Source organism: Dendrobates tinctorius, unplaced genomic scaffold, assembly GCF_039654945.1.
Source record: "Dendrobates tinctorius isolate UK_male_01 unplaced genomic scaffold, ASM3965494v1 ptg000257l, whole genome shotgun sequence".
Classification (NCBI taxonomy): Eukaryota; Metazoa; Chordata; class Amphibia; order Anura; family Dendrobatidae; genus Dendrobates; species Dendrobates tinctorius.
This window is the reverse complement of record NW_027361924.1, coordinates 6,536,442-6,562,059: the sequence shown is the minus strand read 5'-3', so window position 1 is coordinate 6,562,059 and position 25,618 is coordinate 6,536,442. Positions and strand designations below refer to the sequence as shown.

The 25,618-nt window shown below is 37.4% G+C and overlaps 1 protein-coding gene across 8 annotated transcripts in view; it reads right to left on the bottom strand.

Moving 5' to 3' along the window:
- The window catches only part of SEC14L5 (SEC14 like lipid binding 5), a 129,248-nt gene that overhangs the window by 55,648 nt on the left and 47,982 nt on the right, over window positions 1-25,618 (bottom strand). For all 8 annotated transcript variants that reach the window (XM_073558558.1, XM_073558556.1, XM_073558553.1 and 5 more), the window contains one exon: window positions 25,046-25,127. In XM_073558558.1, the coding sequence (XP_073414659.1) occupies window positions 25,046-25,108 (63 nt within the window). In that variant the 5' untranslated portion in view covers window positions 25,109-25,127. The remainder of the gene's footprint in view (window positions 1-25,045; window positions 25,128-25,618) is intronic.

Genomic DNA, 25,618 nt, shown 5'->3' with positions numbered 1-25,618 from the left:
AGTCTCCGCGAGCTCAACGATCACTGGGTTTTGGCCGTTGCAGCTGAAAAGAGGAAATCGGAAAACCAGGGGAAGAGTCTTGAGGAGATCATTTGCATATTCCCAGTGCCTTCTGGGATAAGTGAAGAGTCTCCGCGAGCTCAACGATCACTGGGTTTTGGCCGTTGCAGCTGAAAAGAGGAAATCGGAAAACCAGGGGAAGAGTCTTGAGGAGATCATTTGCATATTCCCAGTGCCTTCTGGGATAAGTGAAGAGTCTCCGCGAGCTCAACGATCACTGGGTTTTGGCCGTTGCAGCTGAAAAGAGGAAATCGGAAAACCAGGGGAAGAGTCTTGAGGAGATCATTTGCATATTCCCAGTGCCTTCTGGGATAAGTGAAGAGTCTCCGCGAGCTCAACGATCACTGGGTTTTGGCCGTTGCAGCTGAAAAGAGGAAATCGGAAAACCAGGGGAAGAGTCTTGAGGAGATCATTTGCATATTCCCAGTGCCTTCTGGGATAAGTGAAGAGTCTCCGCAAGCTCAACGATCACTGGGTTTTGGCCGTTGCAGCTGAAAAGAGGAAATCGGAAAACCAGGGGAAGAGTCTTGAGGAGATCATTTGCATATTCCCAGTGCCTTCTGGGATAAGTGAAGAGTCTCCGCGAGCTCAACGATCACTGGGTTTTGGCCGTTGCAGCTGAAAAGAGGAAATCGGAAAACCAGGGGAAGAGTCTTGAGGAGATCATTTGCATATTCCCAGTGCCTTCTGGGATAAGTGAAGAGTCTCCGCGAGCTCAACGATCACTGGGTTTTGGCCGTTGCAGCTGAAAAGAGGAAATCAGAAAACCAGGGGAAGAGTCTTGAGGAGATCATTTGCATATTCCCAGTGCCTTCTGGGATAAGTGAAGAGTCTCCGCGAGCTCAACGATCACTGGGTTTTGGCCGTTGCAGCTGAAAAGAGGAAATCGGAAAAACCGCTGAATTTGGGCTCATCTTTCATCGTTTTTAAGAAATCTCAAGATGGAAGAGGCCAGGAGCCATTTGGTGAGCTGCATTTCTTGCTACATGTTCACAGACTTACCAGTGGAAAAGCCAAACTTCATATGCCACAAATGCAAGCTTGTGTCCCTGTTGGAGGAAAAGTTGCAAAATCTCGAAGAGAGGTTAGCTACGTTGAAGATCATTAAGGAAGGTGAAGAGTTCTTGGACAGAGCAGAATTATCTCTTCATGTTACAGAAAGAGAAGAAATTCGAAGTGCACCTGAAGAAACAGAGGAATGGAGACATGTGACCCAGAGAAGCAGGAGGATCAGGAGGCAGTCAGCACCCATACTGCTCAGGAACCAGTACCAGGCTCTCACGCAGGAAAACAATGAAGAAATACATCAGGATAAGACTTTGCCAACAAGCAGCAACCTTGTACGCCTTCAGAGTCCTCCTGGATGGAGAAAGAAAAATGTTGTGAAGAAGAAACGGAGAGTGGTGGTCATGGGGGATTCCCTGTTGAGAGGAACTGAGGCCGCTATCTGCAGACCGGATATAACTTCAAGAGAAATGTGTTGTCTTCCAGGTGCAAAAATTAAAGATGTGTCTGACAGGATATCAGGACTCTTCAGACCTACAGATGACTACCCATTCCTGCTACTACATGTGGGGACAAATGACACTGCAAGAAACGACCTGGAAACCATATGCAGAGACTTTGAAGACTTAGGCAAGAAAGTGAAAGAACTGGGAGCGCAGGTGGTCTTCTCTTCCATCCTCCCAGTGGATGGCCATGGAACAAGGAGGTGGAATAAGATTCTGCAGGTGAACAACTGGCTACGTCGATGGTGCCGTCAGCAACAATTTGGATTTCTGGATCACGGAGTGAACTACTTATACGATGGACTACTTGCTAGAGATGGGGTGCACCTTACGAAGACTGGTAAGCATGTATTTGGAAGTCGCCTTGCTACACTTGTAAGGAGAGCTTTAAACTAGAACAACATGGGAAGGGAAGCAAAAGACCAGAAAAAGCCATACACCTGACAAATGCTATTGAGAACTCTGCTATTAGAAGTGGAAAGGAAGAACAAAGACGAAAGAATCTAATTAATAAAAATATTGGAGAAAGAGAAACCAATCACAAACTAAAATGTTTCTATACTAATGCACAAAGCATGGGCAACAAACAAGGAGAATTGGAACTACTAACACAGGAAAAGAAATATGATGTCATTGGAATCACTGAAACTTGGTGGGACAATACACATGATTGGAATACAAGACTAGAAGGATACAACTTATTTGCAAGAAACAGACTTGATAAACGAGGAGGAGGTGTCGCATTGTATGTTAGAAACGTGTATATCTGCACAGAGATTGAAGCTTCAGAGACTGGGAGTTCTGTGGAAACTGTTTGGGTAAGAATACAAGGACAGAACAATGGAAAGGACACCATTGTAGGCATTTACTACAGGCCGCCTGTGCAAGCTGAAGCTATGGATGAACTCTTTATGCATCAAATGGCCAAGTTCTCCAAAAAATATGACATAGTTGTCATGGGAGATTTCAACTATCCAGACATTTGTTGGGAATCTCTCTCAGGCAAAACTAACAGGTCAAGGAAATTCTTATCCTCTCTTGCTGACAACTTTATCTTCCAAAAGGTAAGGGAGAAAACAAGGGGAACTGCTACCTTGGATCTAATCCTTATAAACAGGGAGGAAATGGTTGAGGAGGTAAAAGTGGCTGGGACCCTAGGAGGTAGCGACCATGCTATTTTAGAATTTTGGATAACTAGAGGCGGAAGACCTGTGAAGACTCAGACGTCAAGGTTAGATTTCAGAAAGGCAGATTTTAAGGGATTCAGAAAGAGAATTGGAGGGATCCAATGGCTGGATATCCTTAAAGACAAAAATGTCCAGGAAGGATGGGAAATCTTGAAAAATGAAATTCTCAAAGCACAGTTGTTAACAATTCCGAAAAGAGGGAAGAATAGGAAGCAGTTAAGGAAACCAGGATGGATGAACACAGAACTTAAGCACATGCTAAAAAGGAAGAAAAAAATGTTTATAAAATGGAAAGAGGGAGGCATATCTAAAGAAGAATATAATGCTGTCTGCAGAACCTGCAGGGCACAAATCAGATTAGCTAAAGCTGAAAATGAATTGAGGCTTGCAAGAGATGTCAAAAGCAATAATAAAGGATTTTGGGGATATGTCAAAAGTAAAAGAAAAGTCAAAGATGCTGTAGGATTTTTACAGGATGAAAATGATGCAATGGTAAGACAGGATGTTGAGAAGGCTGAACTTTTAAATTCCTATTTTGCATCTGTTTTCTCTCAGAAAGAAATTGTAACATCAACTGTTATTCACTGTCCTATTAAGGGAATAGAAGAATCCAGGATATCTATAAACAGAAAGATAGTGAGGAAACACTTAGCTAGCCTAAATGAATTCAAGTCTCCAGGTCCAGATGAATTACACCCCAGAGTACTGAAGGAGATAGCAGAAGAAATTTTTGAACCCCTCTCTATAATCTTTGAAAATTCTTGGAGAACAGGAGAAGTGCCAGAAGACTGGAGAAGAGCAAATGTTGTTCCTATCTTCAAAAAGGGGAAGAAGGTGGACCCAGGTAACTATAGGCCGGTGAGTCTGACTTCTATACCAGGAAAGATCTTTGAACAAATTATTAAACAACATGTATGTCAATACCTGGATAAGAATGAAGTGATTAAACAGAGTCAGCATGGGTTTGTAACTAATAAGTCATGTCAGACTAACTTAATTTCCTTCTATGACGGTATCACTGATTGGGTGGATCAAGGAAATGCTGTAGATATAGTATATCTTGACTTCAGCAAAGCATTTGACAAAGTCTCTCATACAATCCTTATTGAAAAAATGATTAAGTATGGAATGGACAAGGCAACTGTTAGGTGGATTCATAACTGGCTTAGTGATCGGACCCAAAGAGTGGTCGTAAATGGCTGCACATCCAGTTGGAAGAATGTCTCAAGTGGGGTACCACAGGGCTCTGTCCTGGGCCCTGTATTGTTCAACATCTTTATCAACGATTTAGATGAAGGCATTGAGGGTAAACTGATTAAATTTGCTGATGACACAAAGCTAGGAGGGATAGCTAATACTAGAGAAGAGAGAGAGAGGATTCAAAAAGATTTAAATAAACTGGAGAAGTGGGCAGCAACAAACAGAATGGTTTTTAACAGGGAGAAATGCAAAGTACTACATCTGGGCAATAAAAATGGAAAAAGCATATACAGAATGGGAGGAATAGGGCTAAGTGACAGCACATGTGAAAAAGACTTGGGTATACTAATAGATCACAGACTGAATATGAGTCAACAGTGTGATGCAGCAGCAAAAAAGGCAAATGCAATTCTAGGATGTATTAACAGAAGCATACAGTCTAGATCACGTGAAGTCATTATTTCCCTCTACTCCTCTTTGGTCAGACCTCATCTGGAATATTGTGTCCAGTTTTGGGCACCACATTTTAAAAAAGACATCAACAAACTGGAGCAAGTTCAGAAAAGAGCGACCAGAATGGTGACCGGTCTGCAAACCCTGTCTTATGAGGAAAGGTTGCAGGATTTGGGAATGTTTAGTTTGCAAAAGAGAAGACTGAGAGGAGACTTAATAGCTGTCTACAAATATCTAAAGGGCTGTCACATTGTAGAAGGATCAACTTTATTCTCATTTGCACAAGGAAAGACTAGAAGCAATGGGATGAAACTGAATGGGAGGAGACACAGATTAGATATTAGAAAAAACTTTTTGACAGTTAGAGTGATCAATGAGTGGAACAGGCTGCCACGAGAAGTGGTGAGTTCTCCTTCAATGGAAGTCTTCAAACAGAGGCTGGACAGACATCTGACTGGGATGATTTAGCGAATCCTGCTTTGAGCAGGGGGTTGGACCAGATGGCCCAGGAGGTCCCTTCCAACTCTACGATTCTATGATTCTATGATTCTATATTCTTGTTCATAGGAGCAGTATTATAGTAGTTCTATTCTTGTACAAAAGGCAGTATTATAGTAGTTATATTCTTGAACATAGGGGGCAGTATTATAGTAGTTATATTCTTGTACATAGGGGGCAGTATTATAGTAGTTCTATTCTTGTACATAGGGTCAGTATTATAGTAGTTAAATTATCGTACATAGGGGCAGTATTATAGTAGTTATATTCTTGTACATAGCAGGAGTATTATAGTTGTTATATTCTTGTACATAGGGGCAATATTATAGTAGTTATATTCTTGTATATAGGGGGCAGAATTATAGTAGTTATATTCTTGTACATAGGGGGCAGTATTATAGTAGTTATATTCTTGTACAAAAGGCAGTATTATAGTAGTTCTATTCTTGTACATAGGGGGCAGTATTATAGTAGTTATATTCTTGTACATAGGGGGCAGTATTATAGTAGTTATATTCTTGTACATAGGGGCAGTATTATAGTAGTTATATTCTTGTACATAGGAGCAGTGTTATAGTATTTATATTCTTGTACATAGGGGCAGTGTTATAGTAGTTATATTCTTGTACATAGGAGCAGTATTATAGCAGTTAAATTATCGTACATAGGGGCAGTATTATAGTAGTTATATTCTTGTACATAGCAGGAGTATTATAGTTGTTATATTCTTGTACATAGGGGCAATATTATAGTAGTTATATTCTTGTATATAGGGGGCAGTATTATAGTAGTTATATTCTTGTACATAGGGGCAGTATTATAGTAGTTATATTCTTGTTCATAGGAGCAGTATTATAGTAGTTATATTCTTGTACATAGGAGCAGTATTATAGTAGTTAAATTCTTGTACATAGGAGGGCAGTATTATAGTAGTTAAATTCTTGTACATAGGAGGGCAGTATTATAGTAGTTATATTCTTGTACATAGGAGCAGTGTTATAGTATTTATATTCTTGTACATAGGGGCAGTATTATAGTAGTTAAATTATCGTACATAGGGGCAGTATTATAGTAGTTATATTCTTGTACATAGCAGGAGTATTATAGTTGTTATATTCTTGTACATAGGGGCAATATTATAGTAGTTATATTCTTGTATATAGGGGGCAGTATTATAGTAGTTATATTCTTGCACATAGGGGGCAGTATTATAGTAGTTATATTCTTGTACATAGGAGGCAGTATTATAGTAGTTATATTCTTTTACATAGGAGCAGTATTATAGTAGTTATATTCTTGTACATAGGGGGAAGTATTATAGTAGTTATATTCTTGTACATAGGGGCTTTATTATAGTAGTTATATTCTTGTACATAGGGGGCAGTATTATAGTAGTTATATTCTTGTACATAGGAGCAGTATTATAGTAGTTATATTCTTGTACATAGGGGGAAGTATTATAGTAGTTATATTCTTGTACATAGGGGGAAGTATTATAGTAGTTATATTCTTGTACATAGGAGCAGTATTATAGTAGTTATTTTCTTGTATATAGGAGCAGTATTATAGTAGTTATATTCTTGTACATAGGGGCTTTATTATAGTAGTTATATTCTTGTACATAGGGGGCAGTATTATAGTAGTTATATTCTTGTACATAGGAGCAGTATTATAGTAGTTATATTCTTGTACATAGGGGGCAGTATTATAGTAGTTATATTCTTGTACATAGGAGCAGTATTATAGTAGTTATTTTCTTGTATATAGGAGCAGTATTATAGTAGTTATATTCTTGTACATAGGGGCAGTATTGTAGTAGTTATATTCTTGTACATAAGGGCAGCTTACAGTACTTTAATTCTTCTACATAGGCCCATTGTTCCTTGGCTCTGTCCCTGAGGGATGTTTATGTCTGGATAGTTGTGTGATTCCTCAAACATGGAGGGTATTGTACGGTTCTGTTGCAGGTGCAACAGGAAACATTTACAAATTTATTTACAAAACAGACCTTTGCTGTCTGAGACTTCTTTCAGTACCTTCCCCCCCCCATCGTCTTTGCACTTTACTGCTCGGCTGTTTTGAAGAGATGAAAGTTTTTACACTGGATGTCAATAGCAGGAGCAGGTGAACATGATGAATATCAATCATATGGCGGCTGATAAGGGGTTAAGCCTCTTGCTCCGCTCATCTCTTGATGGTGAACAAGTAGTGTGACGTCAGGGAATATTGTAGACAGTATGAAGACAAAGCCGTGCGAGTGCGATCAGCGGCTCATGTATCGCTAGCGGCTCAGGGCCAGAGTAATCATTGTGGGCTTCGTGTACAGCGATCACTGTCATAGATAAAGTTACAGATCACATTTCTCCAATAAAATTACAGCAACATGTGGCACAGATGTATAACAAACCAGCTGTACCTATAAAATTATATACTGGAGATGCCCAGGTTATACCAGCTGTACCTATAAAATTATATACTGGAGATGCCCAGGTTATACCAGCTGTACATATATCATTATATACAGGAGATGCCCAGGTTATACCAGCTGTACATATATAATTATATACAGGAATTGCCCAGGTTAAACCAGCTGTACATATATGATTATATACAGGAGATGCCCAGGTTATACCAGCTGTACATATATGATTATATACAGGAGATGCCCAGGTTATACCAGGTGTACACATATAATTATATACAGGAGATGCCCAGGTTATACCAGCTGTACATATATAATTATATACAGGAGATGCTCAGGTTATACCGGCTGTACATATATAATTATATACAGGAGATGCCCAGGTTATACCAGCTGTACATATATCATTATATACAGGAGATGCCCAGGTTATACCAGCTGTACATATATAATTATATACAGGAGATGCCCAGGTTATACCAGCTGTACATATATAATTATATACAGGAGATGCCCAGGTTATACCAGCTGTACCTATATCATTATATACAGGAGATGCACAGGTTATACCAGCTGTACATATATAATTATATACAGGAGATGCCCAGGTTATACCAGCTGTACATATATAATTATATACAGGCGATGCCCAGGTTATACCAGCTGTACATATATAATTATATACAGGAGATGCCCAGGTTATACCAGCTGTACATATATAATTACAGTGGGGAAAAAAAGTATTTAGTCAGTCAGCAATAGTGCAAGTTCCACCACTTAAAAAGATGAGAGGCGTCTGCAATTTACATCATAGGTAGACCTCAACTATGGGAGACAAACTGAGAAAAAAAAATCCAGAAAATCACATTGTCTGTTTTTTTTTCATTTTATTTGCATATTATGGTGGAAAATAAGTATTTGGTCAGAAACAAGCAATCAAGATTTCTGGCTCTCACAGACCTGTAACTTCTTCTTTAAGAGTCTCCTCTTTCCTCCACTCATTACCTGTAGTAATGGCACCTGTTTAAACTTGTTATCAGTCTAAAAAGACACCTGTGCACACCCTCAAACAGTCTGACTCCAAACTCCACTATGGTGAAGACCAAAGAGCTGTCAAAGGACACCAGAAACAAAATTGTAGCCCTGCACCAGGCTGGGAAGACTGAATCTGCAATAGCCAACCAGCTTGGAGTGAAGAAATCAACTGTGGGAGCAATAATTAGAAAATGGAAGACATACAAGACCACTGATAATCTCCCTCGATCTGGTGCTCCACGCAAAATCCCACCCCGTGGGGTCAGAATGATCACAAGAACGGTGAGCAAAAATCCCAGAACCACGCGGGGGGACCTAGTGAATGAACTGCAGAGAGCTGGGACCAATGTAACAAGGCCTACCATAAGTAACACACTACGCCACCATGGACTCAGATCCCGCAGTGCCAGACGTGTCCCACTGCTTAAGCCTGTACATGTCCGGGCCCGTCTGAAGTTTGCTAGAGAGCATTTGGATGATCCAGAGGAGTTTTGGGAGAATGTCCTATGGTCTGATGAAACCAAACTGGAACTGTTTGGTAGAAACACAACTTGTCGTGTTTGGAGGAAAAAGAATACTGAGTTGCATCCATCAAACACCATACCTACTGTAAAGCATGGTGGTGGAAACATCATGCTTTGGGGCTGTTTCTCTGCAAAGGGTCCAGGATGACTGATCCGGGTACATGAAAGAATGAATGGGGCCATGTATCGTGAGATTTTGAGTGCAAACCTCCTTCCATCAGCAAGGGCATTGAAGATGAAACGTGGCTGGGTCTTTCAACATGACAATGATCCAAAGCACACCGCCAGGGCAACGAAGGAGTGGCTTCGTAAGAAGCATTTCAAGGTCCTGGAGTGGCCTAGCCAGTCTCCAGATCTCAACCCTATAGAAAACCTTTGGAGGGAGTTGAAAGTCCGTGTTGCCAAGCGAAAAGCCAAAAACATCACTGCTCTAGAGGAGATCTGCATGGAGGAATGGGCCAACATACCAACAACAGTGTGTGGCAACCTTGTGAAGACTTACAGAAAATGTTTGACCTCTGTCATTGCCAACAAAGGATATATCACAAAGTATTGAGATGAAATTTTGTTTCTGACCAAATACTTATTTTCCACCATAATATGCAAATAAAATGAAAAAAAAACAGACAATGTGATTTTCTGGATTTTTTTTTCTCAGTTTGTCTCCCATAGTTGAGGTCTACCTATGATGTAAATTACAGACGCCTCTCATCTTTTTAAGTGGTGGAACTTGCACTATTGCTGACTGACTAAATACTTTTTAGCCCCACTGTATATACAGGAGATACCCAGGTTATACCAGCTGTACATATATCATATACAGGAGATGCCCAGGTTATACCAGCTGTACATATATAATTATATACAGGAAATACCCAGGTTATACCAGCTGTACATATATCATTATATACAGGAGATGCCCAGGTTATACCAGCTGTACATATATAATTATATACAGGAGATGCCCAGGTTATACCAGCTGTACATATATAATTATATACAGGCAATGCCCAGGTTATATCAGCTGTACATATATAATTATATACAGGAGATGCCCAGGTTATATCAGCTGTACATATATAATTATATACAGGAGATGCCCAGGTTATAGCAGCTGTACATATATAATTATATACAGGAGATGCCCAGGTTATACCAGCTGTACATATATAATTATATACAGGAGATGCCCAGGATATACCAGCTGTATATATATATAATTATATACAGGAGATGCCCAAGTTATACCAGCTGTACATATATAATTATATACAAGACATACCCAGGTTATACCAGCTGTACATATATAATTATATACAGGAGATGCCCAGGTTATATCAGCTGTACATATATAATTATATACAGTAGATGCCCAGGTTATACCAGCTGTACATATATAATTATATACAGGAGATGCCCAGGTTATATCAGCTGTACATATATAATTATATACAGGAGATGCCCAGGTTATACCAGCTGTACATATATCATTATATACAGGAGATGCCCAGGTTATACCAGCTGTACATATATAATTATATACAGGAGATGCCCAGGTTATACCAGCTGTACATACATCATTATACACAGGAGATTCCCAGGTTATACCAGCTGTACATATATCATTATACAAAGGAGATTCCCAGGTTATACCAGCTGTACATATATAATTATATACAGGAGATACCCAGGTTATACCAGCTGTACATATACAATTATATACAGGAGATGCCCAGGTTATACCAGCTGCACATATATAATTATATACAGGAGATGCCCAGGTTATACCGGCTGTACATATATAATTATATACAGGAGATGCCCAGGTTATACCAGCTGTACATATTTAATTATATACAAGACATACCCAGGTTATACCAGCTGTACATATATAATTATATACAGGAAATACCCAGGTTATACCAGCTGTACATATATCATTATATACAGGAGATACCCAGGTTATACCAGCTGTACATATACAATTATATACAGGAGATGCCCAGGTTATACCAGCTGCACATATATAATTATATACAGGAGATGCCCAGGTTATACCAGCTGTACATATATAATTATATACAGGAGATGCCCAGGTTATACCAGCTGTACATATTTAATTATATACAAGACATACCCAGGTTATACCAGCTGTACATATATAATTATATACAGGAGATACCCAGGTTATACCAGCTGTACATATACAATTATATACAGGAGATGCCCAGGTTATACCAGCTGCACATATATAATTATATACAGGAGATGCCCAGGTTATACCAGCTGTACATATATAATTATATACAGGAGATGCCCAGGTTATACCAGCTGTACATATTTAATTATATACAAGACATACCCAGGTTATACCAGCTGTACATATATAATTATATACAGGAAATACCCAGGTTATACCAGCTGTACATATATCATTATATACAGGAGATGCCCAGGTTATACCAGCTGTACATATATAATTATATACAGTAGATGCCCAGGTTATACCAGCTGTACATATATAATTATATACAGGCAATGCCCAGGTTATATCAGCTGTACATATATAATTATATACAGGAGATGCCCAGGTTATATCAGCTGTACATATATAATTATATACAGGAGATGCCCAGGTTATACCAGCTGTACATATATAATTATATACAGGAGATGCCCAGGTTATACCAGCTGTACATATATAATTATATACAGGAGATGCCCAGGTTATACCAGCTGTACATATATCATTATACAAAGGAGATTCCCAGGTTATACCAGCTGTACATATATAATTATATACAGGAGATACCCAGGTTATACCAGCTGTACATATACAATTATATACAGGAGATGCCCAGGCTATACCAGCTGCACATATATAATTATATACAGGAGATGCCCAGGTTATACCGGCTGTACATATATAATTATACACAGGAGATTCCCATGTTATACCAGCTGTACATATATAATTATATACAGGAGATGCCCAGGTTATACCAGCTGTATATATATATATATATTTATATTTATATACAGGAGATGCCCAGGTTATACCAGCTGTACATATATAATTATATACAAGACATACCCAGGTTATACCAGCTGTACATATATAATTATATACAGGAAATACCCAGGTTATACCAGCTGTACATATATAATTATATACAGGAGATACCCAGGTTATACCAGCTGTAAATATATAATTATATACAGGAGATACCCAGGTTATACCAGCTGTACATATATCATTATATACAGGAGATTCCCAGGTTATTTTGCCTGTACATATATAATTATATACAGGAGATACCCAGGTTATACCAGCTGTACATATATAATTATATACAGGAAATACCCAGGTTATACCAGCTGTACATATATAATTATATACAGGAAATACCCAGGTTATACCAGCTGTACATATATCATTATATACAGGAGATGCCCAGGTTATACCAGCTGTACATATATAATTATATACAGGAGATGCCCAGGTTATACCAGCTGTACATACATAATTATATACAGGAGATACCCAGGTTATACCAGCTGTACATATATAATTATATACAGGAGATGCCCAGGTTATATCAGCTGTACATATATAATTATATACAGGAAATACCCAGGTTATACCAGCTGTACGTATATCATTATAAACAGGAGATGCCCAGGTTATACCAGCTGTACATATATAATTATATACAGGAGATGCCCAGGTTATATCAGCTGTACATATATAATTATATACAGGAGATGCCCAGGTTATACCAGCTGTACATATATAATTATATACAGGAGATGCCCAGGTTATACCAGCTGTACATATATAATTATATACAGGAGATGCCCAGGTTATACCAGCTGTACATACATCATTATACACAGGAGATTCCCAGGTTATACCAGCTGTACATATATAATTATATACAGGAAATACCCAGGTTATACCAGCTGTACATATATAATTATATACAGGAAATACCCAGGTTATACCAGCTGTACATATATCATTATATACAGGAGATGCCCAGGTTATACCAGCTGTACATATATAATTATATACAGGAGATGCCCAGGTTATACCAGCTGTACATACATAATTATATACAGGAGATACCCAGGTTATACCAGCTGTACATATATAATTATATACAGGAGATGCCCAGGTTATATCAGCTGTACATATATAATTATATACAGGAAATACCCAGGTTATACCAGCTGTACGTATATCATTATAAACAGGAGATGCCCAGGTTATACCAGCTGTACATATATAATTATATACAGGAGATGCCCAGGTTATATCAGCTGTACATATATAATTATATACAGGAGATGCCCAGGTTATACCAGCTGTACATATATAATTATATACAGGAGATGCCCAGGTTATACCAGCTGTACATATATAATTATATACAGGAGATGCCCAGGTTATACCAGCTGTACATACATCATTATACACAGGAGATTCCCAGGTTATACCAGCTGTATATATATAATTATATACAGGAGATGCCCAGGTTATACCAGCTGTACATATATAATTATATACAAGACATACCCAGGTTATACCAGCTGTACATATATAATTATATACAGGAAATACCCAGGTTATACCAGCTGTACATATATCATTATATACAGGAGATGCCCAGGTTATACCAGCTGTACATATATAATTATATACAGAAAATACCCAGGTTATACCAGCTGTACATATATAATTATATACAGGAGATGCCCAGGTTATACCAGCTGTACATATATAATTATATACAGGAGATGCCCAGGTTATACCAGCTGTATATATATATAATTATATACAGGAGATGCCCAGGTTATACCAGCTGTACATATATAATTATATACAAGACATACCCAGGTTATACCAGCTGTACATATATAATTATATACAGGAGATGCCCAGGTTATATCAGCTGTACATATATAATTATATACAGTAGATGCCCAGGTTATACCAGCTGTACATATATAATTATATACAGGAGATGCCCAGGTTATATCAGCTGTACATATATAATTATATACAGGAGATGCCCAGGTTATACCAGCTGTACATATATAATTATATACAGGAGATGCCCAGGTTATACCAGCTGTACATATATAATTATATACAGGAGATGCCCAGGTTATACCAGCTGTACATACATCATTATACACAGGAGATTCCCAGGTTATACCAGCTGTACATATATCATTATACAAAGGAGATTCCCAGGTTATACCAGCTGTACATATATAATTATATACAGGAGATACCCAGGTTATACCAGCTGTACATATACAATTATATACAGGAGATGCCCAGGTTATACCAGCTGCACATATATAATTATATACAGGAGATGCCCAGGTTATACCGGCTGTACATATATAATTATATACAGGAGATGCCCAGGTTATACCAGCTGTACATATTTAATTATATACAAGACATACCCAGGTTATACCAGCTGTACATATATAATTATATACAGGAAATACCCAGGTTATACCAGCTGTACATATATCATTATATACAGGAGATACCCAGGTTATACCAGCTGTACATATACAATTATATACAGGAGATGCCCAGGTTATACCAGCTGCACATATATAATTATATACAGGAGATGCCCAGGTTATACCAGCTGTACATATATAATTATATACAGGAGATGCCCAGGTTATACCAGCTGTACATATTTAATTATATACAAGACATACCCAGGTTATACCAGCTGTACATATATAATTATATACAGGAAATACCCAGGTTATACCAGCTGTACATATATCATTATATACAGGAGATGCCCAGGTTATACCAGCTGTACATATATAATTATATACAGTAGATGCCCAGGTTATACCAGCTGTACATATATAATTATATACAGGCAATGCCCAGGTTATATCAGCTGTACATATATAATTATATACAGGAGATGCCTAGGTTATATCAGCTGTACATATATAATTATATACAGGAGATGCCCAGGTAATACCAGCTGTACATATATAATTATATACAGGAGATGCCCAGGTTATACCAGCTGTACATATATAATTATATACAGGAGATGCCCAGGTTATACCAGCTGTACATATATCATTATACAAAGGAGATTCCCAGGTTATACCAGCTGTACATATATAATTATATACAGGAGATACCCAGGTTATACCAGCTGTACATATACAATTATATACAGGAGATGCCCAGGTTATACCAGCTGCACATATATAATTATATACAGGAGATGCCCAGGTTATACCGGCTGTACATATATAATTATACACAGGAGATTCCCATGTTATACCAGCTGTACATATATAATTATATACAGGAGATGCCCAGGTTATACCAGCTGTATATATATATATATATATATTTATATTTATATTTATATACAGGAGATGCCCAGGTTATACCAGCTGTACATATATAATTATATACAAGACATACCCAGGTTATACCAGCTGTACATATATAATTATATACAGGAAATACCCAGGTTATACTAGCTGTACATATATAATTATATACAGGAGATACCCAGGTTATACCAGCTGTAAATATATAATTATATACAGGAGATACCCAGGTTATACCAGCTGTACATATATCATTATATACAGGAGATTCCCAGGTTATTTTGCCTGTACATATATAATTATATACAGGAGATACCCAGGTTATACCAGCTGTACATATATAATTATATACAGGAAATACCCAGGTTATACCAGCTGTACATATATAATTATATACAGGAAATACCCAGGTTATACCAGCTGTACATATATCATTATATACAGGAGATGCCCAGGTTATACCAGCTGTACATATATAATTATATACAGGAGATACCCAGGTTATACCAGCTGTACATATATCATTATATACAGGAGATGCCCAGGTTATACCAGCTGTACATATATAATTATATACAGGAGATGCCCAGGTTATACCAGCTGTACATATATAATTATATACAGGCAATGCCCAGGTTATATCAGCTGTACATATATAATTATATACAGGAGATGCCCAGGTTATACCAGCTGTACATATATAATTATATACAGGAGATGCCCAGGTTATACCAGCTGTACATATATAATTATATACAGGAGATGCCCAGGTTATACCAGCTGTACATATATAATTATATACCGGAGATGCCCAGGTTATACCAGCTGTACCTATATAATTATATACAGGAGATGCCCAGGTTATACCAGCTGTACATATATAATTATATACAGGAGATGCCCAGGTTATACCAGCTGTACATATATAATTATATACAGGAGATGCCCAGGTTATACCAGCTGTACATATATAATTATACACAGGAGATTCCCAGGTTATACCAGCTGTATATATATAATTATATACAGGAGATGCCCAGGTTATACCAGCTGTACATATATAATTATATACAAGACATACCCAGGTTATACCAGCTGTACATATATAATTATATACAGGAAATACCCAGGTTATACCAGCTGTACATATATCATTATATACAGGAGATGCCCAGGTTATATCAGCTGTACATATATAATTATATACAGGAGATGCCCAGGTTATACCAGCTGTACATATATCATTATATACAGGAGATGCCCAGGTTATACCAGCTGTACATATATAATTATATACAGGAGATGCCCAGGTTATACCAGCTGTACATACATCATTATACACAGGAGATTCCCAGGTTATACCAGCTGTACATATATCATTATACAAAGGAGATTCCCAGGTTATACCAGCTGTACATATATAATTATATACAGGAGATACCCAGGTTATACCAGCTGTACATATACAATTATATACAGGAGATGCCCAGGTTATACCAGCTGCACATATATAATTATATACAGGAGATGCCCAGGTTATACCGGCTGTACATATATAATTATATACAGGAGATGCCCAGGTTATACCAGCTGTACATATTTAATTATATACAAGACATACCCAGGTTATACCAGCTGTACATATATAATTATATACAGGAAATACCCAGGTTATACCAGCTGTACATATATCATTATATACAGGAGATACCCAGGTTATACCAGCTGTACATATACAATTATATACAGGAGATGCCCAGGTTATACCAGCTGCACATATATAATTATATACAGGAGATGCCCAGGTTATACCAGCTGTACATATATAATTATATACAGGAGATGCCCAGGTTATACCAGCTGTACATATTTAATTATATACAAGACATACCCAGGTTATACCAGCTGTACATATATAATTATATACAGGAGATACCCAGGTTATACCAGCTGTACATATACAATTATATACAGGAGATGCCCAGGTTATACCAGCTGCACATATATAATTATATACAGGAGATGCCCAGGTTATACCAGCTGTACATATATAATTATATACAGGAGATGCCCAGGTTATACCAGCTGTACATATTTAATTATATACAAGACATACCCAGGTTATACCAGCTGTACATATATAATTATATACAGGAAATACCCAGGTTATACCAGCTGTACATATATCATTATATACAGGAGATGCCCAGGTTATACCAGCTGTACATATATAATTATATACAGTAGATGCCCAGGTTATACCAGCTGTACATATATAATTATATACAGGCAATGCCCAGGTTATATCAGCTGTACATCTATAATTATATACAGGAGATGCCCAGGTTATATCAGCTGTACATATATAATTATATACAGGAGATGCCCAGGTTATACCAGCTGTACATATATAATTATATACAGGAGATGCCCAGGTTATACCAGCTGTACATATATAATTATATACAGGAGATGCCCAGGTTATACCAGCTGTACATATATCATTATACAAAGGAGATTCCCAGGTTATACCAGCTGTACATATATAATTATATACAGGAGATACCCAGGTTATACCAGCTGTACATATACAATTATATACAGGAGATGCCCAGGCTATACCAGCTGCACATATATAATTATATACAGGAGATGCCCAGGTTATACCGGCTGTACATATATAATTATACACAGGAGATTCCCATGTTATACCAGCTGTACATATATAATTATATACAGGAGATGCCCAGGTTATACCAGCTGTATATATATATATATATATTTATATTTATATACAGGAGATGCCCAGGTTATACCAGCTGTACATATATAATTATATACAAGACATACCCAGGTTATACCAGCTGTACATATATAATTATATACAGGAAATACCCAGGTTATACCAGCTGTACATATATAATTATATACAGGAGATACCCAGGTTATACCAGCTGTAAATATATAATTATATACAGGAGATACCCAGGTTATACCAGCTGTACATATATCATTATATACAGGAGATTCCCAGGTTATTTTGCCTGTACATATATAATTATATACAGGAGATACCCAGGTTATACCAGCTGTACATATATAATTATATACAGGAAATACCCAGGTTATACCAGCTGTACATATATAATTATATACAGGAAATACCCAGGTTATACCAGCTGTACATATATCATTATATACAGGAGATGCCCAGGTTATACCAGCTGTACATATATAATTATATACAGGAGATGCCCAGGTTATACCAGCTGTACATACATAATTATATACAGGAGATACCCAGGTTATACCAGCTGTACATATATAATTATATACAGGAGATGCCCAGGTTATATCAGCTGTACATATATAATTATATACAGGAAATACCCAGGTTATACCAGCTGTACGTATATCATTATAAACAGGAGATGCCCAGGTTATACCAGCTGTACATATATAATTATATACAGGAGATGCCCAGGTTATATCAGCTGTACATATATAATTATATACAGGAGATGCCCAGGTTATACCAGCTGTACATATATAATTATATACAGGAGATGCCCAGGTTATACCAGCTGTACATATATAATTATATACAGGAGATGCCCAGGTTATACCAGCTGTACATACATCATTATACACAGGAGATTCCCAGGTTATACCAGCTGTACATATATAATTATATACAGGAAATACCCAGGTTATACCAGCTGTACATATATAATTATATACAGGAAATACCCAGGTTATACCAGCTGTACATATATCATTATATACAGGAGATGCCCAGGTTATACCAGCTGTACATATATAATTATATACAGGAGATGCCCAGGTTATACCAGCTGTACATACATAATTATATACAGGAGATACCCAGGTTATACCAGCTGTACATATATAATTATATACAGGAGATGCCCAGGTTATATCAGCTGTACATATATAATTATATACAGGAAATACCCAGGTTATACCAGCTGTACGTATATCATTATAAACAGGAGATGCCCAGGTTATACCAGCTGTACATATATAATTATATACAGGAGATGCCCAGGTTATATCAGCTGTACATATATAATTATATACAGGAGATGCCCAGGTTATACCAGCTGTACATATATAATTATATACAGGAGATGCCCAGGTTATACCAGCTGTACATATATAATTATATACAGGAGATGCCCAGGTTATACCAGCTGTACATACATCATTATACACAGGAGATTCCCAGGTTATACCAGCTGTATATATATAATTATATACAGGAGATGCCCAGGTTATACCAGCTGTACATATATAATTATATACAAGACATACCCAGGTTATACCAGCTGTACATATATAATTATATACAGGAAATACCCAGGTTATACCAGCTGTACATATATCATTATATACAGGAGATGCCCAGGTTATACCAGCTGTACATATATAATTATATACAGAAAATACCCAGGTTATACCAGCTGTACATATATAATTATATACAGGAGATGCCCAGGTTATACCAGCTGTACATATATAATTATATACAGGAGATGCCCAGGTTATACCAGCTGTATATATATATAATTATATACAGGAGATGCCCAGGTTATACCAGCTGTACATATATAATTATATACAAGACATACCCAGGTTATACCAGCTGTACATATATAATTATATACAGGAGATGCCCAGGTTATATCAGCTGTACATATATAATTATATACAGTAGATGCCCAGGTTATACCAGCTGTACATATATAATTATATACAGGAGATGCCCAGGTTATATCAGCTGTACATATATAATTATATACAGGAGATGCCCAGGTTATACCAGCTGTACATATATAATTATATACAGGAGATGCCCAGGTTATACCAGCTGTACATATATAATTATATACAGGAGATGCCCAGGTTATACCAGCTGTACATACATCATTATACACAGGAGATTCCCAGGTTATACCAGCTGTACATATATCATTATACAAAGGAGATTCCCAGGTTATACCAGCTGTACATATATAATTATATACAGGAGATACCCAGGTTATACCAGCTGTACATATACAATTATATACAGGAGATGCCCAGGTTATACCAGCTGCACATATATAATTATATACAGGAGATGCCCAGGTTATACCGGCTGTACATATATAATTATATACAGGAGATGCCCAGGTTATACCAGCTGTACATATTTAATTATATACAAGACATACCCAGGTTATACCAGCTGTACATATATAATTATATACAGGAAATACCCAGGTTATACCAGCTGTACATATATCATTATATACAGGAGATACCCAGGTTATACCAGCTGTACATATACAATTATATACAGGAGATGCCCAGGTTATACCAGCTGCACATATATAATTATATACAGGAGATGCCCAGGTTATACCAGCTGTACATATATAATTATATACAGGAGATGCCCAGGTTATACCAGCTGTACATATTTAATTATATACAAGACATACCCAGGTTATACCAGCTGTACATATATAATTATATACAGGAAATACCCAGGTTATACCAGCTGTACATATATCATTATATACAGGAGATGCCCAGGTTATACCAGCTGTACATATATAATTATATACAGTAGATGCCCAGGTTATACCAGCTGTACATATATAATTATATACAGGCAATGCCCAGGTTATATCAGCTGTACATATATAATTATATACAGGAGATGCCTAGGTTATATCAGCTGTACATATATAATTATATACAGGAGATGCCCAGGTTATACCAGCTGTACATATATAATTATATACAGGAGATGCCCAGGTTATACCAGCTGTACATATATAATTATATACAGGAGATGCCCAGGTTATACCAGCTGTACATATATCATTATACAAAGGAGATTCCCAGGTTATACCAGCTGTACATATATAATTATATACAGGAGATACCCAGGTTATACCAGCTGTACATATACAATTATATACAGGAGATGCCCAGGTTATACCAGCTGCACATATATAATTATATACAGGAGATGCCCAGGTTATACCGGCTGTACATATATAATTATACACAGGAGATTCCCATGTTATACCAGCTGTACATATATAATTATATACAGGAGATGCCCAGGTTATACCAGCTGTATATATATATATATATATATATTTATATTTATATTTATATACAGGAGATGCCCAGGTTATACCAGCTGTACATATATAATTATATACAAGACATACCCAGGTTATACCAGCTGTACATATATAATTATATACAGGAAATACCCAGGTTATACTAGCTGTACATATATAATTATATACAGGAGATACCCAGGTTATACCAGCTGTAAATATATAATTATATACAGGAGATACCCAGGTTATACCAGCTGTACATATATCATTATATACAGGAGATTCCCAGGTTATTTTGCCTGTACATATATAATTATATACAGGAGATACCCAGGTTATACCAGCTGTACATATATAATTATATACAGGAAATACCCAGGTTATACCAGCTGTACATATATAATTATATACAGGAAATACCCAGGTTATACCAGCTGTACATATATCATTATATACAGGAGATGCCCAGGTTATACCAGCTGTACATATATAATTATATACAGGAGATACCCAGGTTATACCAGCTGTACATATATCATTATATACAGGAGATGCCCAGGTTATACCAGCTGTACATATATAATTATATACAGGAGATGCCCAGGTTATACCAGCTGTACATATATAATTATATACAGGCAATGCCCAGGTTATATCAGCTGTACATATATAATTATATACAGGAGATGCCCAGGTTATACCAGCTGTACATATATAATTATATACAGGAGATGCCCAGGTTATACCAGCTGTACATATATAATTATATACAGGAGATGCCCAGGTTATACCAGCTGTATATACACTCACTGGCCACTTTATTAGGTACACCATGCTAGTAAGGGGTTGGACCCCCTTTTGCCTTCAGAACTGCCTCAATTCTTCGTGGCAGAGATTCAACAAGGTGCTGGAAGCATTCCTCAGAGATGTTGGACCATATTGACATGATGGCATCACACAGTTGGCGCAGATTTGTCGGCTGCACATCCCTGATGCGAATCTCCCGTTCCACCACATCCCAAAGATGCTCTATTGGATTGAGATCTGGTGACTGAGGAGGCCATTTGAGTACAGTGAACTCATTGTCATGTTCAAGAAACCAATCTGAGATGATTCGAGCTTTATGACATGGCGCATTATCCTGCTGAAAGTAGCCATCAGATGTTGGGTACATTGTGGTCATAAAGGGATGGACATGGTCAGCAACAATACTCAGGTAGGCTGTGGCGTTGCAACGATGCTCAATTGGTACCAAGGGGCCCAAAGAGTGCCCAGAAAAAATTCCCCACACCATGACACCACCACCACCAGCCTGAACCGTTGATACAAGGCAGGATGGATCCATGCTTTCATGTTGTTTACGCCAAATTCTGACCCTACCATCCGAATGTCGCAGCAGAAATCGAGACTCATCAGACCAGGCAACGTTTTTCCAATCTTCTACTGTCCAATTTCGATGAGCTTGTGCAAATTGTAGCCTCAGTTTCCTGTTCTTAGCTGAGAGGAGTGGTACCCAGTGTGGTCTTCTGCTGCTGTAGCCCATCTGCCTCAAAGTTCGACGCACTGTGCGTTCAGAGATGCTCTTCTGCCTACCTTGGTTGTAACGGGTGGCAATTTGAGTCACTGTTGCCTTTCTATCAGCTCGAACCAGTCTGCCCATTCTCCTCTGACCTCTGGCATCAACAAGGCATTTCCGGCCACAGAACTGCCGCTCACTGGTTTTTTTTTCTTTTTCGGACCATTCTCTGTAAACCCTAGAGATGGTTGTGCGTGAAAATCCCAGTAGATCAGCAGTTTCTGAAATTCTCAGACCAGCCCTTCTGGCACCAACAATCATGCCACGTTCAAAGGCACTCAAATCACCTTTCTTCCCCATACTGATGCTCGGTTTGAACTGCAGGAGATTATCTTGACCATGTCTACATGCCTAAATGCACTGAGTTGCCGCCATGTGATTGGCTGATTAGAAATTAAGTCTTAACACACAGTTGGACAGGTGTACCTAATAAAGTGGCCAGTGAGTGTATATATAATTATATACAGGAGATGCCCAGGTTATACCAGCTGTACATATATAATTATATACAAGACATACCCAGGTTATACCAGCTGTACATATATAATTATATACAGGAGATGCCCAGGTTATATCAGCTGTACATATATAATTATATACAGGAGATGCCCAGGTTATACCAGCTGTACATATATAATTATATACAGGAGATGCCCAGGTTATATCAGCTGTACATATATAATTATATACAGGAGATGGCCAGGTTATACCAGCTGTACATATATAATTATATACAGGAGATGCCCAGGTTATACCAGCTGTACATATATAATTATATACAGGAGATGCCCAGGTTATACCAGCTGTACATATATAATTATATACAAGACATACCCAGGTTATACCAGCTGTACATATATAATTATATACAGGAAATACCCAGGTTATACCAGCTGTACATATATCATTATATACAGGAGATGCCCAGGTTATACCAGCTGTACATATATAATTATATACAAAACATACCCAGGTTATACCAGCTGTACATATATAATTATATACAGGAAATACCCAGGTTATACCAGCTGTACATATATCATTATATACAGGAGATGCCCAGGTTATACCAGCTGTACGTATATAATTATATACAGGCAATGCCCAGGTTATATCAGCTGTACATATATAATTATATACAGGAGATGCCCAGGTTATTTCAGCTGTACATATATAATTATATACAGGAGATGCCCAGGTTATACCAGCTGTACATATATAATTATATACAGGAGATGCCCAGGTTATACCAGCTGTACATATATCATTATACAAAGGAGATTCCCAGGTTATACCAGCTGTACATATATAATTATATACAGGAGATACCCAGGTTATACCAGCTGTACATATATAATTATATACAGGAGATGCCCAGGTTATACCAGCTGTACATATATAATTATATACAGGAGATGCCCAGGTTATACCGGCTGTACATATATCATTATACACAGGAGATTCCCATGTTATACCAGCTGTACATATATAATTATATACAAGACATACCCAGGTTATACCAGCTGTACATATATAATTATATACAAGACATACCCAGGTTATACCAGCTGTACATATATAATTATATACAGGAAATACCCAGGTTATACCAGCTGTACATATATAATTATATACAGGAGATACCCAGGTTATACCAGCTGTACATATATAATTATATACAGGAGATACCCAGGTTATACCAGCTGTACATATATCATTATATACAGGAGATTCCCAGGTTATTTTGCCTGTACATATATAATTATATACAGGAGATACCCAGGTTATACCAGCTGTACATATATAATTATATACAGGAAATACCCAGGTTATACCAGCTGTACATATATAATTATATACAGGAAATACCCAGGTTATACCAGCTGTACATATATCATTATATACAGGAGATGCCCAGGTTATACCAGCTGTACATATATAATTATATACAGGAGATGCCCAGGTTATACCAGCTGTACATATATAATTACATACAGGTGATACCCAGGTTATACCAGCTGTACATGGACTCACCGCCATGACCAGTTCGAATGGATACTTGTAGACCCGCACGGGCGACTGGTATTTCTGAACCATCTTCTCTCCTCTTCTTGGTCTGCGAATGTAAGAACATAGAGATGAGACAAACGTCGTTCAGTTAACCTATAATACGGTAGATGTGAGATCCTATAGGTTTTATACCACCAGCAGAATAGTGAGTGCAGCTCTGGAGTATAATACAGGATGTAACTCAGGATCAGTAATGTAATGTATGTACACAGTGACTGTACCAGCAGAATAGTTAGTGCAGCTCTGGGGTATAATACAGGAGGTAACTCAGGATCAGTAATGTAATGTATGTACACAGAGACTGCACCAGCAGAATAGTGAGTGCAGCTCTGGAGTATAATACAGGAGGTAACTCAGGATCAGTAATGTATGTACACAGTGACTGCACCAGCAGAATAGTGAGTGCAGCTCTGGGGTATAATACAGGAGGTAACTCAGGATCAATAATGTAATGTATGTACACAGTGACTGTACCAGCAGAATAGTGAGTGCAGCTCTGGAGTATAATACAGGAGGTAACTCAGGATCAGTAATGTA